At 40.8% G+C, this 17,854-nt stretch overlaps 1 protein-coding gene across 5 annotated transcripts in view; it reads left to right on the top strand.

Annotated features, from left to right (window-relative positions):
• Positions 1 to 17,854, top strand: part of CDON (cell adhesion associated, oncogene regulated) — a 100,740-nt gene that overhangs the window by 71,087 nt on the left and 11,799 nt on the right. For 3 of the 5 annotated variants that reach the window (XM_023516771.1, XM_003795925.3, XM_023516774.1), the window contains 4 exons: positions 3,207 to 3,329; positions 6,554 to 6,775; positions 9,272 to 9,552; positions 12,510 to 12,589. In XM_023516771.1, the coding sequence (XP_023372539.1) occupies positions 3,207 to 3,329; positions 6,554 to 6,775; positions 9,272 to 9,552; positions 12,510 to 12,589 (706 nt within the window). The remainder of the gene's footprint in view (positions 1 to 3,206; positions 3,330 to 6,553; positions 6,776 to 9,271; positions 9,553 to 12,509; positions 12,590 to 17,854) is intronic. The other 2 variants (XM_023516772.1, XM_023516773.1) reach the window with 2 other exon arrangements.

Genomic DNA, 17,854 nt, shown 5'->3' with positions numbered 1-17,854 from the left:
AAATAACCACTTCCTCATCTGAGGCTTCCCTGATAACTTTCGCTTATTTGTGTGAGGTACCCTTGCAGCAATTTCTGAGGATACCCTTTATCTTCATTTCATAGAAGTCATCCAAGTTTGAATACACAGGGTATATGTGTGTGAGACTGTGTGTGTATGCTTGAGATTATTTGCTTTCAGTCTGTCTCCTGTACTCAGTGTTAACTTCGTTGTGGGCACAGGACTTTTCCCACTGCTCTAGCTCTAGCCCCTACAATGGGAGGTGTTTAGTACTGAATTAATGGATCAATGGAGCCCAAGAAGAATAATAGAGAGTGTGGTGACATTCAGGCTTGGTAAATAGAAGACCAACAGAAGGAACATGATAGCTGTCTTCAAATATTTTAGGACTATGACGTGGAAGAGGGGCTGAGTTAGTTGATGGAGGGGAAATTACAAAGAACTTTCTAGTGGAGCATTTATAACATAGATTCCCTCACAAAGTTATAGACTCCCTAATTTTGGAAATGATCAATAGAAGCTGGGTGCCTATTTCTCAGTAATATCTTGGAAGGGATACTTGCATGGGAGGAAGGCTTCTTCCAACGTCTTTTTTCACTTCAAGATTCTGATTTTTGTCTCGGCGCCTGTAGGTCAAGTGGCTAGGGCACCAGCCACATACTTTGGAGCTGGCAGGTTGGAATCTAGCCCAGGCCCGCCAAGCAACTATAACAACTATAACCAAAAAATACCCAGGCCTTGTGGCGGTTGCCTATAGTCCCAGCTACTTGGGAGGCTGAGGCAAGAGAATCACTTAAGCCCAGGAGTTTGAGGTTGTTGTAAGCTGTAACACCATGGCACTCTACCCAGGGCCACAGCTTGAGGCTGTCTCCAAAAAAAAAAAAAAAAAGATTCTGATTTTTTAAAATACTCAACATTCTAATGAACCATCTCAGAAAATTGCCCTCAGCCAAGGTTATTTTCCATATAGTACCAAATACTGCATATAGTTTCTATTACAATAAATTACTTTAAATATGGTATTAGGTATATTACACTTCTTTAAATACTGTAGCAGCCCTTTTAATGTTTATCCAGTGGAATGACTTTTGTAATGTAATGAAAAATCTGTGATTTTTGTTTTAATACTCAGCACATTGTAGGTGTGTTAAGTAAATACTTTTTGAGGGAAGGAAGGATTATTTCTCTTAAGCTATAGCTTTTTGTGGCAGAACTATTTTGTGCTCTTAGATGTTTCTGTGGAAGCTGTCCTGAGAGAGAAGAGCCTGGAAGGGGTGTGAATGGGCTTGGGGCAGCACCAGTAGTGTTCTAGTGCTCAGCTTGTGAGTGTTCATTGTGCTGTACGGTTAAGGGGGCTTTTCTGTGTGCATATTTTACATCAATAAAATGGCTATTAAGAAAAAAGAAATGGAAAGATATTAGTGACTGTTCTGCATTTTGGTTCTGTCTGGGTCTTCATTTTAGTTCAGCTGGTTCAGAGTAGTGGGGAGACATCACATTTTCATTGTCAAAACTTTTAGACATGGCTTAGCACCTGTAGCTCAAGTGGCTAAGGAGCCAACTACATACGCCAGAGCTAGCAGGTTCAGATCCAGCCTGGGCCTGCCATGGCTGGACAATGACAACTACAGCCAAAAATAGCCAAGCATTGTGGTGGGCACCTGTAGTCCGAGCTACTTGGGAGGCTGAGGCAAGAGAATCGCTTAAGCCCAGGAGTTGGAGGTTGCTATGAGCTATGATGCCACAGCATCCTACCCAGGGCGCCAGCTTGAGGCTCTGTCTTAAAAAAACAAAAGAAAACAACTTTTTGACAGAGGTTAAATATCTTTCATAAAATAGTTCTCCACAAGACAGATGTAACTACAATGTGTATCTGTCTCTGCCTCTTTTCACCTCCCTTTACCCTTCCTAATTCTGCTCTCTAGAGACACCCACTGGTAAACATGTTCTCTAGTCTAGTCTTCAAATTCTGACAAACTTCAGTATGTCTATCTGTTCCAGTTTCAGCCAGTTTTTAAATCAAGATATTTCAGGGGTCCTCTTTACATTTATATGTGGGGTATAGAATACCTTACTTCTTGAGCCTTTCAGATATGCCTGATCCTAAAACAAGGAGATTTTCGTCCTCATGAAATGCAGCTTTGTATGAATGTGGCATTTTGTATTGGTGACTTGGAAAGGGGGTTGTGCCTCCAGATTGGATTATTTTTGTCTGTGCTGAATTAAAGAAGAACCTGGTGACATTGGTCCTATCAGCCAAGAAGATTTAACTCGTGTGTGTGGTTGTTGTTTTGTGTTTTCTCCCTTTTTAATTTGTTCTTACATCTGTTGGTGGTATGCTTGAGTTTCTAAGAAACAGTGGAAACAGATCTGAAGAGATATTTCCTAAGAGGGATTAAGAATACTTAAAGAGTTAATTAAATCAGGTGAAAGTGTCCCCGTTTATGAAAGTTTGTCATGGGTCCATGTAAGTAAAAATGAGAGTAATTTATACTGGAGTTGGGGAGTGTTTCTAAATGAACTGGTGGCTGAGTGCCAGGTGTGACAGAATCATTCTGCACATGTGAGAGACACTTAGCGCTTTGCAGACCCTGACTCAAAGGAAAAGCAGGAGTGGGAGTGGCACCAAGGGTTTGCTGAGGTAGATCTTGCTTTTTGATGGTGCTCAGCAGTTTGTTCAGTCATTTCCTTATATGTTGGGTCATACTGTGGCCATTACAATAGAACTGGGAGTTTCACTGAGGCCTTCTTACAACTTGCTCTAGGTACTGTACCATTTGTTGATCTCATATGGTAATGTTTTTGGTGGGCGGACATAGTGGACTGATGTAGTGAGTTGAAATAGAGATCAAAGGACTTGAGGTTTTTCTTTTACCTATGCATAAGATTAACATATTTTATGAAAAACTCACCATTATCATTTTTAATGAAACAAGTATTCATTAAATGAAACAACATACAGGGATAGCTTTTTACCTTTTAAAAAGAAAAGCTTTTTACCTTTTCCTGTGCCATGTAGCAATAGTGCCACTTACCTGTGGCACTTACTAAGATACATTACACTAAGTACATTCTTAATTGTGCAGATTGTACTAGATGGTGGTGAGTGCTGTTCCAGCCTCACTCTGAGTGTATGAGTAATTACGTTGACATTATCATCCAAGTTGTACCAAGGGTAAAGCTTTTTCTTTCATTTTCTTTGCTAGGTTCAAAGCAGTGGCACCTGATTGGCCACTTGCAGCCAGAGACGTCCTATGACATTAAAATGCAGTGCTTCAATGAAGGAGGGGAGAGCGAGTTCAGCAATGTGATGATCTGCGAGACCAAAGGTAGGAGACGCTGAGGAGTTGGGCTTTACCCCTGACAGTGCTAGAATTCCCCACTCTGGATTACCGCTTCTGATTCTTGAAATATTTACCTAAGGAATTTCTGCTTTGGACCATTTTCCAGGTGTATAATTACACTTTCCCAGCAGAAGGAGAGTATGTTGGCGAGAGCGTGTGTTTAAAAGATAGTTTACATGAGCATTCTGTCTGTTAATGTTTGGTTGTCTCTTAGGATATCACTTCCCTTCTCTTTTTCTTTGAGAAGAAAATGGAAATATTTGCTGAGTACTTTCTGAGGTTGCTATGAGAGTTAGATAACAGAAATTCTAGAATATTAGGAAAGGCACTAGCACAATTAGGTGGTTTCTTGAATGACAGAACTATGCTACAATACTTGTTCAATTAAGTATAGTAGCTAAGCCTAGAATGAGCAATTGCCGATTCTAGATTGGCATTCTTAACTCTGCCTATATGCACATAGGTGAATTTTAAAATGTTGCCATCTTTAAAAGCAGAAGACACTACGTGTGCATGATAGAAGCCCTCCTGTCCACTGTCTCATTTAAGTCTTTGCAACAGCCTCAGGGATAATGTCAACTGCAGAGATCACCGAAGTCCCCCAGAAGTAGGCTTCAACAGTGAGGAAATGGATTGCCCCCAAAACGAGGAGTCCAGAAGTAGGCGACTGTCTCTAGGACCGGTCAGTTCAGAGGTTCATGGTTTTCTTTTTGCCCTCTGCCTTCTTCGGGCTTCCAGCTTTTCCCTCTCTCTAGCATCATTCACTGCTCACCATAGTTCTGGCTTCACAGCTAGGTGTGTGATGTCCACAGTGTCTGTTTTTAAGAACAAGGAAGTATTTCCCCTAGGTCCTTCAGTAGATCTCCCCACAGGTCTTATTGACCAAAATTTGGCCACAAGCCACTCCTATACTATTCACTGACTTACTTCAGGGTTATGTAGGGGTCAGGTGGATACCTCAACAAAATTGGGGCTCTGCCAGCATGAAAAGGAACCTTTGAGTACACTGGGTAGCCACCAGTGTCTGCCACAGGTGATTTTTATCATCATTGTGAAGAAGCAGAGGCCAGAAAGATTGAATTATAAAGCCAAGGCTTAATTCCATCTTTCAAATTCAAAATCACGTGTGCTTGTACTGCAGTACTCACATCTTAGATCTCCGTTTAAACATACATACACACATATGTATAGAACTTTACACTTAGATTGAATTTCATTTGGTTAGCATATACTTGAGTGCCTTTTTGTACCAGACACTGTTACATGTTAATGAGATACTTGGAGTAAAATTGAAATCAGAATGAAACATATCATCTCTGTTCCCAAAGCATTTAAGAATCCAGCCAGATAAAGCATGAAACATGGACAACAGTGTTACAACTGTTGCATAAAGTAGTACAAACTGGCCACCAAGTTTGTGTGCAATTTAAAACAGCATGCAGTGCAAAATTACACACAGACTTTATGGCTACCCTGTGTAATTGTTTGCCTGTGTTTAGAATAGTATACCTGTTCAGATCAGGGAAACATAAAAACCTTTTTTTCTTGTGTTAACTGTTCATAGTGAATGATTTTCTAAAATGTATTGCACAATTCTCTGACTGTTTAGATGGAAGATATGACAGTTAAAAAATCCTTACTTCAGGTTCTTGTTGTGAATAATGATTGCTTTATTTTTAGCAATTCAGTAAGGTTTACAGGAATGATGGAGGTGTTGAAGGCTGGCCATCTTCCCTTTTCAGCAGAAATCAGAGACTGCTATGACTTGCTTTGAAGTTCTTTGATTTCTCTTTACGTTTCCCATCTTTCTTTTCTCATTTTAAACTCTGTCCTTTCCCCATGCTGATCTGATAGTCCTGTCTCACCTGCAGTGACAGCCACTGTCTCAGCTTTGGCTTTAGCGAGAGGCTGGAAACCAGATCATGAAGCTAGGTAGAAGTACAGACAAAGAGTGATTGAGCCTGAAGGACTTCTCCAAGAGTAATGACAGTCTGTAGTGTATGCTATGGAACATCCATTGTGCCTCAGAACAGTTTCCCTTTGAGTTATCAGGGACCTTAGAATTGTATAATCCAACTTACCACCTGAAGGAGAAATGCCCTTTGAAATCTCTGCCAAATGTTCACCCATCTCTTGCTAATGGAGAACTTCTCCTTTAAAAGATAGCCACTTTTTTCCTTATTCCCAGCCCTGTTCTGTGCAGTTGGTGTTGCTAGAAAATTGAGCCCCAACTTAAATTAACATCATTTGTCGAGTAAATTTTTAAAAGGTGAGTTCGCTCCCATGGCTTGTTAAGCACGTAATGGAAATACAGTGTAATAATTAGTAAGAAGGGCAGAGTTGCCCGGGCACCCCTGTGTGCCAAGCTCTGCATGCTTTACAGGCTGGGCTGCGCACAGTCACTCTTCTTTACAGCAGTGGGACAGGGCTCTTCTTTTTTCCTCCGTTTCCTACGTGCAGGAACTGGGAATTGTGGAGGTAAAAGTCACACCACTGGTGGGTCAGTGGTAGAAATGAGATGTACTTGGGGGCATTCTGTTTCCAGGGACCTGCCGTGCCCCTTTTCACTCCTTTTCTCTGTGGTTTACGGCATTGAGAACATGTGATTTAGGGACGTGAGGACGTTACCACTGTTACCCAGAGTGCCAGCCAGCGAATTAGGTGAAAGTACAACATTTATGTAGACGCTAAAAGTCCTTGTTTTTTGGAAAGCTTAATATTCTGTGTGAAGTCATGGGAGTTATAAGTAGTTTTCTAATACTCCAAAGCTATGCTTTTTCATTTTGGTAGTGATTCTTTTATGCATGGTAGCAGTATACAATTTGTAATTTTGAGTCTAATTTAACTCAAAGTAGATCAGATATAAAGGAGTTTTTGTTCCAGCTGTAAGTTGAAATACTTTTATTTCAACTGTCTGGTAGTCTTCTACAAGTAAAATTAGGCAGATAATCATATAGCTGTTTGGGTTAGACAAAGTGCATATGTTTTTCTGCTTTTAGGATTTCTCTAAAATTTGTGGACTAAAACTTTGGCACATCAGATTTTTAAACTTCAGAGCCCTCTTTGTGACTCACTGGTGGTCAGATCATCTCAGCAACAAGTGTAAACAGACTGGCTTGCATTCCTAACCAGACCTCCTTCAAAGAGTAAATGGTTCCATAGAGTCAGTATTGACTCTGACATCATGTTTTCCTTTATATTTCAACTAGTGAAACGTGTTCCTGGAGCTTCTGAGTATCCTGTCAAAGACTTGAGCACCCCTCCAAACTCCTCAGGAAGTGGAGGGAACGTTGGGCCTGCGACCAGCCCTGCCAGAGGCAGTGACATGCTGTACCTGGTCGTGGGCTGTGTGCTCGGTGTCATGGTCCTCATTCTCATGGCTTTCATTGCCATGTGCTTGTGGAGGAATCGCCAGCAGAACACTATACAGAGTGAGTCATTCATAAGTTTTTCCTTCTCTTTTTTAAAAGATAGGTAGAAAAATATTGTCAGAATAAATATTCATTCCTAACACTTGTGTATTAGTGTTATTTTTAAAACACGTTAGATATTCTTCATTGAGAGGAGATGCCTTTAAAACCCTCCTAACTGTCAGCCAAAGTAAGTGTAGCATCAAATTAAATTGCTCAGTAGACATAAACACCAAAGCCCAACTAAAAAGGTCTCTTAGTAAATAGCTGACTTAGTTCTGGGAAACTGCCTCTGTGGACCACCAAGGGTGATGCATACTTAAATCCCAAGCTCTAGAATTGCAGCTGGGACACCTCTACGCCAGTGCAGATCTTTTTTTTTTTTTTTTTTTAGACAGAGCCTCAAGCTATCCCCCTGGGTAGAGTGCCATGGCTTCACTGCTCACAGCAACCTCCAGCTCCTGGGCTCAAGCGAGTCTCCTGCCTCAGCCTCCCAAGTAGCTGGGACCACAGGCGCCTGCCACAATGCCTGGCTATTTTTTGGTTGCAGCCATCATTGTTGTTTGGCGGGCCCGGGCTGGATTCGAACCCGCCACCTTAGTTGTATGTGGCTGGCGCCTTAGCCGCTTGAGCCACAGGCGCCAAGCCCCAGTGCAGATCTTGTCAGCAGGGAAGAGAGGGCCGGGTGGAAAGGCAGGCAGTGAGGACTTTCCAGAGTTACTTTCTGATGGGCCAAGGCTATGTGGGGGTGACATCCTCTCCCCCAGGGATGTCTGGCGATAGGTGTGCTTGAATGGTTGATGAGGGCACAGATAACCTAAAACTCCTCTCCCTTTTCTTTTTCTTCAGTTCTCTTTGCCTCACCTTCCTAACTTTCCTATTTCATCAGCTATTATAAAATAGGATAACCACATCAAATAGGGATTTTAGTCTTTGGTGGGAGGAAGTTTCTTTTGTTTCCCCTTTGGCCCTAGAATAGGAGCAGAGGAGGACCCGGCAATGAAGGGCACTTACGGCAACTGTCAGTCAGTCTCCACCTGTAGTCCCTTTTCAGTTAATAGTTCAGGGGGAAAAATGATCTACTTTTATTGAATGGTACCTTCTAAGAGATGAACATGGGTGGTGTCAGGCTGAAAGGGTGGGGCCTTTTTCTGAATGGTTTTAATGTTGTTGCCTTTAATTGTGTGAGTATATGCTGAATAATTAAAAGAAAAGTATTGATCTGGCTGAGCAAAATTAATCTGATTAAGTCCTCTTCCTTTATGACTGGAACAAAATATTTTAAAATGAAAAATTATGACCAGATGTAGTGGCTCATGCCTATAATCCCAACACTCTGGGATGCTGACACACAATTACGTGAGCTCAAGAGTTTGAGACCAGCCCAAGCAAGAGCGAGACCTGTCTCTACTAAAAACAGAACAATTAGCCAGGCATTGTGAATCCTGTAGTCCCACTACTCAGGAGGCTGAGCAAGAGGGTCTCTTGAGCCCAGGAGTGTAAGGTTGCTATGAGCTAGGCTGACTCCATGACACTCTAGCCTGGGCAACAGAGTAAGACCCTGACTGAAAATAAAAAAAGAAAAAGAAAAAAATTATCATGGTGTAGTGTTCTTTAGGTCATTCATTCAAAAGACAGTCATTGATTATCTTCTGTGTGCTGGGCATGGTGCTGCTAGATGGCAGAGGCAGCAAGCAGGCTGGGCCTCTGCCCTCTTCAAGGTGATGGTTTGGTGGAGAAGGCAGGCAGTTGCAGTGACAGCACACACCTGTGTGGAAGGCGCAGCACCAGGAGCAGCTGTAGTAGGACGGACGCTAATCTAGTCTTGGTGAGCTCTGCTGCCTTTGAAGAACGTGTCAAAAGTTTGCTGACAAATCCTGTACAGTTCAGACACTGTACTTCCTAAGGGATGTTTTGCTTTTACTAAATATATCTGGTAGATGTACCTCTGGAAATAAGAATTTTGAAGTAGTGGTTTAAATGCTTTTAATATAAGAAAATAGAATAGCCTCTTCTATTTAGTACCCCACCACCTCCACACTAGCTGTTCTAAGGAGCTATATGAACAGTAACTGAATGACTACACAACTCTGTCCTTTTACTTAAAAGTGTTGTTTATCACTATTTGAAATCCTACTTAAAGCTAGTCTTCTGTGGTGGTGTTATACAGTATTTTGAGTGCTCTGTAGTATGTGGGAGTTGAAGCACTCTTTCTTAGTGTTGCCAACACATTGGTAACAGTTTGTTCATTCTCTTCTGAGTAATTTCTCTCTGACTAATGTCTCTTCCCAGGGACAGTCATAGTTAACTCAAAGTTCATAGCTATCTCCACTGTAAAGAAAAAAACAGTGGTAACTCTATTAAAACATATCTACTAATAGGCTTTAGGTGAACATTTTCTAAATGTTTTATTTAAGTCTATTTATAGTTTCTTAAGGTTTTCATTAATAAAACTTCCTAAGCAAGAAGATTGTCCTTTTCAGTATCTTACTTTTTCCCCCTATTCTCTTTTAACAGAATATGACCCACCAAGATATCTCTACCAAGGGTCTGATATTAATGGGCAGGTGGTGGAGTACACCGCTCTCTCGGGAGCAAACCGGATAAATGGGAATGCTCATGGATGCTTCCTGAGCAGTGGTGGTCTCAGCAATGGCTGCTCACATCTGCACCGGAAGATCGCAGGTGGGGTCAATGGCCTTGTGAATGCAAGCTTGAATGGAGGACTTTACTCTGGGCACACCAACTCTGTAACCAGGACACACATGGATTTTGAACATCCTCACCATCTGGTAAATGTAAGAGACCTAATTGTAAATGGAAGCCTCTCTGCCGCCCTCAGGGCACCAGTGCAGCAGAGGAAGGTTAGCAAGCTAGGGTGTTTCTGGCTGTCTCTTCTTTTTCTCTTTCTCTTTCTCTTTTGTTTTCTTTCTTTCTTTTTTTTCTTTTTTTTTGAGACAGAGTCTAACTCTGTCACCCTGGCTAGAGTGCCAAGGTGTCATAGCTCACAACAACCTGAAACTACTGGCCTCAAGTGGTCTCCCTGCCTCGCTCGGACTATGGGCACCCACCACAGTGGCCAACCATTTTTAGAGACAGGGTCTTACTCTTGTGTAGGCTGGTCTGAACTGGTGAGCTCAGGCTGTCCACCTGCCTTGACCTCCGAGAGTGCCGGGATTGCAAGTGTGAGCCACCTTGCCAGGCCTCAAACTGAGTTTTTTTATGATAGAAACCTCATAGGTGTACCTGACTGGAAATAGTACATATCACAGGTAGCTTCTTGATGCAGAGCAATCTTTGTAAGGTTTCTTTTGTTAGGTAATAGTTATATTTGTCAATTTAGTTTCTGCTGTTAAATTATTAACCCTTAAAGTTGGGACACCAGTAAAGAATAGACTAGAAGTTGTACTTGAGGTGAAATAGAAAGTCCATTAGGCATCATAGACCAGACCAGATTTGATTTGGATCAATTTGATTTATTTGGATCAGAGTCTGAAAACCCAACTGCCACGAAGAGTTAAGCGATGTGGACACAGAGCAGCAGTGGGCGTGGTGGCCACTCACAGCATGGCACTGTCCTTGGCCAGCACCCACCGTCTCTGCCACACAGGGATGGGGCTCCATGTTGCCAGGTGTTCTGACTCCTCAAAACATCTCTAAATCTAGATAAAATCTCCAGATTTTTACTGCTAGCACCTAATTCAAATTTTTGAGAGCAGTGTGAGGCCGTGCAGAACATCTCTGCAGGCTGCCCCGATGGTGACTTCTAACCTGCCATGAATTCCTTTTGTTTGTTTTGCTCAAGGTATTTTTCTGCCATGGCCTATAAGTTTTTGGATTTTACAATATTCTTTAGGCACAAGAAATGGTAAATCCTTGAGATTACCTTATTTCAGAGTTAATCAACTGATGCAGTTTAATGTTTGAAGTGGGCACAGAGGGAGCATGTTTAGGTTCATGCTGGTTAAGGGCTGTCTGCGCTAGGAGGCTGGGTGCACTTTGACATTACTTTTGATCAAATAGGTAATTTGGTTGATCAGAGTAAGCATTCATTTCATTTTTGTCATTGTTCTAATTACAGGTAAATTTGCAATAATCCACAGTGTACTATCATTTGAAGTTCAGGGATTTTTCTTCATCTTCAGCTTAATAGAGATAAATAATTAATTCTGGAGAACAAAGCTTTAGTATATATTTGTATCTTAAAGCTAGAAATCTAACAGCTTTTATGTGACCTAGTTTTATACGTTGTAGAAAAAAATATTTAATTTGCTTTAGTGCATCCCATTACCAAAAGAGAAGAATGATTTCATTATTTTGTGTGAAAAGACATGGCTTGTATTCAGACTTTCTAATTTTTTTGGTCACCATTCCTAGTCCAAGCTACTAACACTGTCCAAGAAAACTGAAGGACTGGTCATGAAAGGACTGTAATTTGAACAGCACGTGCTGTTTTCATGAGGAGAAAAAATAAGGCTAATGTTTGTTTTAGTATTTGAACACAAAACTTCATTTTCTTTTTTTAAACAATTGCCATTTTAGATTATAGTTGTATCATTAGGTCTAAAGCTTAGAAACTATCATCTGTGATCCTATTGCATTTACTTTTCTTACTCTTCTGGGTGGAGGAAATAGATTTAAAAAATGTTAGTCACCATAAAAATCACTGAATTGTCTTCACCAGGTCCACTGATTTGAGCGAGTGCACTACCCTGTAGGCCATTGCCTTCATCTTCTGAACCTGCAGGGTTTTCCATCATGGGCTGTGTGTATTTTTTCTCTCAATGTTTCCTTAATAATTCCTATTACTAGTTGGATCAGGAATCCTGAGGGGAATTTTCAGCAATTTTGGTTTGCTTAAATTCTGATGGTTGTTATGAGATGAAGGGAGATGGAAAGTATTCTAGGAAAAACAATGGCTGAACTTTTCCTAACCTTGAAGGCCTGCTTTGGGTTTGGATATGGTGTGATAACCTCTCTCACCCTTATCAAATTCAGTTCTACTGTTTGTTCATGTAAAACAGAATTTCGACTCTAGTAGGCTAGGTTAACTTTTAACTTCACTTTTTCAGAGTTTTTGCCATTGTGTATGTCAGAAGTGAACATTTTACAATGAGGTATGTGTTAATCTGGGCATTTTTCTTAATTGTTGGGCAGTTTCAGCCAAAAGCAACATCAAAATATTAATACACCTTGCCAAGTCATTACTGGCTGAGGATCTACCCCATCTGGAAAAATATAACATGTTTTAGAACTTGAGGTGTAGTCAGGTGAACAGAAACTGATCGAAATAATTACAGGAAAACGAAGATGAGTTTTTCATATGACATCATTCAGACTGATTTCACACCCTCTTGCTCCAACTGGAATCACATAAAAATCTCCCATGACTGCTAGAAAAGTCCAAATGAATAGGAGGTTATAATGTATTAGTGTATTTTGGGGCCGTTTAGATGTGAAACTAATTTGGGGCCCACTAGACTGGAAGGGAAGTTGACTGAACTTTTTCCCCCATGTATTTGCCTCTGTTCAACACAGAAATACATGGGGAACATGGCAGGTAAGTTTGGGAACACAGTTTAATACCATGCAGTGCCCTAATGAGTGTGTTTGTGAATGTGGACAAGTAATGGCCAGCATGGCGTTGCTCAGGAGTCGGTCACACAGCTTCTGGATTGTGATCGTCTGGCTGCTGTTTCGTCCATTTTCATCTTCTTTCCTCTCTTCTTTTCTCCTAACCCTCCTTCCCGTCAAGGGTGGTGGAGTGTGCATGGCAGTGCCTCCAATGGACCCCCTGGAGTGTGTGAGCTGTCGCAACTGTCGGAACAACAACAGGTAATGGTGATGTGTGTCTGTGAAGCTGCTGCAAACACAGCACATGTGCCCTTTTATTTTTCTTTCAGCAAAGGAAGTTCTTGAAATTTTACCTAAGATACAAAGCTCAGGATTTGCGATCTAAGTTTAAGGTGATATTAATTTTTTTCCCCTGCTTTATAATTTTTATCTTTTTGTGCCTTGGTTTCTTTAGCTTGTAGTGACAATATTAAAGACATCGTGTCTCACCATTAAAAGGTTTGATGTTTTTGAAAATTTTAAATTAGAGTCACTATATGTGGACTTTTGTCTTTGTTCACCTGTTATGTTCTACTCAACTTTATGGAGTATTATGAGGTTGAATGAGACCATGTCGAAGTGTTAGGGAGGGGAAAAAAAGGCTATGTATGTAGTAATATTTTTTTTGCAATCTTATTACTGAAATTTTCCTACCACATTATCCTTTTTTTTAATTCTTACAATTTTAAGATAATTAAGTGGCAAAACCTGTTTTTTTACTTTTGTTTTTGAATTTTAAAAGTGCTGATATATTTTTTCAAATAAGATAGAAATGTATAGCATATATGTGAATTAAATTTTAACAGATAAAATATTCAGAAAGCATTTGTATTACCACTATGTCTATTAATTCCAAGGGATTATCAGGCTTTTTGTTGCACAAAGTTGTATCAGACATCTCATTTCTTTCTTTTACATAATGATGATATTGGCTTGCACAGTCTCATATGTCCTCCATTCTAAAACTTTACTGCTAGGCCAAGTGTGGTGGTTCAGGTCTAAAATCCTAACACTTTGGGAGGCCAAGATGGGAGGCTTGCTTGAGGCCAGGAATTCAAGACCAACCTGAGCAACATAAGGTGTCTCTGTCTCTACAAAAAATTCAAAAATTAGCTCCCAGGGCGGCACCTATGGCTCAAGGAGTAGGGCGCTGGCCCCATATACCAGGGGTGGTAGTTTCGAGCCTATTCCTGGCCAAAACTGCAAAAAAAAAAAAAAAAAATTAGCCTTGGGTGGTGGGAACTTGTAGTCTTAACTACTTGGGAGACTGAAGCAGAAGGGTTGCTTGAGCCCAAGAGTTTGACACTGCTGTGAGCTACGACAACCCCACTGCACTCTAGCCCAGGCAGCAGAGAGAGGCTTTGTCTCAAAACGACGACGGCGAAAACAAACCAACCCCCCCAAAACCTCTACATCTAAAAATAATTGTATCCTAGTTAGTATGTAAAATAACTGGAGCATGGATTGGAGTTCAGGAGTTCAGATTTATTTCATTATTGAAATGGGGTTTGATCTGTATTTCTAAAATGACTTAAAAGGTTATGAGTTGTCTCTAGGAGTTACTGAAATTAGGACTTGGAGAGAGATCCAGTCAGCCATAGAATTAAAAGTGCATTCTTTCCGCCTGTGTTTGAAGAGTTGCACAACACAGGAGAGAGCTTCTTGGAGAGTTTTAGTTATCATTGACTTAGCCCATCTGAGACTTTGTTCTGTATTAGCAAGAACCATCTGCCTGTTTTTTGTACTGAGATTTGCTTGTTACATGTTTGAATTCTTTATGACTCTAGTTCTGAAAGTTTTCGTAACATTGAAGCTACATTTTTGTTCCAAGGTTGTCACAAATACGACCACAGTTTGTTAGGACACATGCTAAAGGACTGGTAAACACGGTTCATAGTCCTAGTAGTCAAGTGGGTTTAATTATGAGCAGTTTTGTCTAAATATGTAATGTGCATTTTCCTTTATGGTCCTTGTGGCCATCAGCAGATCTTGACACCCCCACCCCACCCAGATACTAGAATGGTATAAGAAGACTTTTGCTCTAAGAATGAGCAGACCTGGGCTTTGCCAGTGCTTAAACCTATGCTCTTGGGAAAGTTACACAATATCCCTCAAGCTATTTCCTTAATTGAAAAATAGAAGATTGTCCTAAGCAACATAAGATTACTCCTGACATAATCTGAGTATAGACTTTGGTAATTTTCTGCCATTCATGTCTTTATGTTGAGTACCAAAAATATATCCCATTTCTTTAAAAAGATTTAAATGACCTCTGCCATTCAACTGACCTTTTTCATTCCTGGCCATTTGTATATATGAGAAAATGTGTGGTATGTGGTGTTTGAAGGTTTTTACCATATGTAGCTTTTTCCTTTAAGACAGTGGACAATTGTATTTCTGTTAACTTTCAAGTTCATGACTTCCTGCATTTTATGTTTGCAAGTTTTACTGTTATCTGGGAATTTAGGTGAATTTTCTTTTCTTTCTTTTTTTTTTTTTTTGGCGATAGAGCCTCAAGTTGTCCCCCTGGGTAGAGTGCCGTGGCATCACAGCTCACAGCAACCTCCAACTCCTGGGCTCAAGCGAGTCTCCTGCCTCCACCTCCTGGGCTGGATTTGAACCCGCCACCTTAGGTGTATGTGGCTGGCACCTTAGCCACTTGAGCCACAGGCGCCAAGCCGTGAATTTTCTTAAGTTCAGGAAAATCAGCTTCTTTTTCTCCTTGGTTTAAATTTTCTTCCTGCAAATCTACTTGTTTAGGGCAAGTCTTTACTTAGGCTGAATTACTTCCAAGGTTATTCAGATGTCTCTCCTGGCACCCAGGAGCAATTGTGTGATTTTGGCACTTAATAATTGTACCGATAAATAACAGTAAATACATTCTTCCAACTTTGGAAAGTTGGAATCACTAATTTCAAGCTTTCAACTCTCTTAACTTTGAAACTAAGAGCAGGTATCTCCTCTCGAGGTCCTACAAAATGACTAAATTTGTAATAGCCTTGGAATGCTGAGAGGTAGAGAATATATGATTTACTCTAAAACTATGCAAAATTATAGACAGTTTGTACTTTCAGAATGTCAACATTATTAGTAGGAATAAGTTTGTGAGAATTTCCCAGGGTCAACTAAAATAGTATGAACATAGAAAGAGACATGATTTCAGTTAAGATACAGCCTGTCAGAGTTTACAGAGTTTTTGACTATTCAGTCAAAAAACATTTACTGAGCACTGGCCAGGCACTGTAATAGGTTCGGAGGTGTTTCCATGTAGAAGGAATTACAGGGACAGTTATAGAAGTAGGAAGGGAAATGTTTAGGAGTAAATAGTTGAAGTCAGTGGTTCTCCAACTTTAGTATGCATTTGAATTGTGTGGAATATCTGAAGGAACACAGATTGTGAGGCTGCACTCCAAGAGTTTCTGATTCAGCAGGTCAGGGTTGGGGCCTGAGAATTTGCATTTCTACTAAGTCTCAAACACTGCTGCTGCTGGTGATTCTGGGACCATGCTTTGAGAACTACTAGAATAATTTCACCAACTGGTGAAGTGCAGGTAGAGAATAGTAGGACATAAAACTGTAAAACTGGACCAAATTTTTATCGTGGATAACCCTGAATGTCAGGGCTTAGTAGTTTATTTAGTAAACATTTATTATTGAGCATCTACCATCCTAATCTTTGTGAAACTTTCTGAGAAGGGGAATGATCTGTTCAGAAATGTGTTTTGATGGGGCAAATGGTTATGGTGCACAGGTCGGAAGGGAGTGAAAAGACTGACATTGCTGGGACAATGACCTCAGGCTTCACACAGGAAATGAGGGTAGAGAGGAGGTGCTTGGCCACTGACTGGTAGGGATCTACAAAAGCAAAGCTCCAAATGCATAGAAAGTTTATAGGTGGGTGAGCCAGGTGGTGGTCATAGGAATGAGAAACTTAAGAAGATGATGCATAGGGAAAAGATGATGACTTTGGTTTGGGGCATTTAGAGTTCAAGTGCCAGTTGGTGTATAAGTCAAGGAGACAGATGAAAATGTTGATCCTGGGTTCAGGGGCAGACGGGGGAACTGTGACAGAGATTTAGGACCATTTGTATCTAAGCGATAGCAATTAATAATAGATGTAATCACCAAAGGAGATAAATGGCTGATTATTTTTATATGTTTAATTATTTGTGGTATTTGTTTGCTTTTATTTCTTACATGTTTAAAGTGATTAGCCTTTCTTTTATAAGATGTCATTTTTTGCTTCCTGCCTTGATGTATCTTTGAAGAATCATACAGATGGAGAAAGAATGGTAAAATAAGGAGAGTAAAAAAGAAAAAGGCTTCATTCATTCTCTCCTTCAGTAGGCACTGGGAGATCCAGAGTGGCCAAGCGTGGAGCAATTGCTGAGGGTGTAGCAGTGAGTGAGATAACCCCCTCCCCTGGTCCCATTTGTGTGGGGCTTACGGTATGATAGATAAGACATAACATTGTTAAAAATGACATAAATCATAAAAATGAGTATGGAGTTAAAACTGTTTGCTTTAAAGGAAAAGTAAAGGATGTTAGGAAAATCTCCCCAAGGAAGTGACATCTTGCTGATTTCTGAAGAATTTATAAAATTAAGTAAAAGGGAAGGGGATAGGTTTAAAGCTTTCCAGGTTTATTCAAAATCTGTAAAGCAGAATGCTCGAATCCTCAAAGGACTTAATGAAGGCTACTATAGCAGAAATCTGGGGAGTGAATGTGTCAGAGTTGAAAGGTGGGTGAAGTCAGATCAGACAGAGCCATGGCAAGTTCAGGGACCATTTTAAGCAGGTCAGCCTTGTGATAGAATTCAGGCTTTTAGGGACTGGATGCAGTTTGGAAAACAAATCAGATGGAGCACAAAAGGACACCAGGGAACCAGTCAGATGGCAGTGCAATCAGTCTTCCAGGTGAGAAATAGTGGACTGGGTTGGTTGTGGAGAGAGAAGTAGGTGACTTTGAGAGACTGAAAAAAAAAAAACACTAGTAATGGGCTGAAGAGGCCTGTGAAGGGAGGAGTCAAGGGTGGCATCTGGGTAACTGGGTGCCCACCCACACAGAATGAGGGAGCACTGACGGGGGAGAGGAGGTGTTGAGCCCTTGGTGTGTTTTGGGGGGCATCTTCTGAGATCCAGGGGTGCCTCAGTTGGCTGCTTCTCAACTGCGTCCTGATAACACAGGCCCTTTTCCTGGCCTCAGCTCATGCACTGTCCTGCTCTGCAGGTCACTTTGCTTGCTGCCTTCTCAGGCTTAAACTTAGTCATATTTCCTGGAGTGAGCTTTTAAGAAACAAGTCATTGCTAACCCTGAACTCCTTTTATCATCCCTCTATTTTAGTAATAACTATCTGAAGAAGAAATTTTGCCTTTAATATAAGGTGACCAGACGTCCCGCTTTTGGTGGGACAGTCCCAATTTTTAACAATTTGTCCTGCATCCCGCAGCATTTTTAAAAAGTCCCGATTTTTGGAAAGATTACAC

Source organism: Otolemur garnettii, unplaced genomic scaffold (assembly GCF_000181295.1).
Source record: "Otolemur garnettii isolate 467f Iridium unplaced genomic scaffold, OtoGar3 scaffold00097, whole genome shotgun sequence".
NCBI classification, from domain to species: domain Eukaryota; kingdom Metazoa; phylum Chordata; class Mammalia; order Primates; family Galagidae; genus Otolemur; species Otolemur garnettii.
The sequence above is the reverse complement of the archived record's forward strand: the minus strand, read 5'-3'. Positions and strand labels throughout refer to the sequence as shown.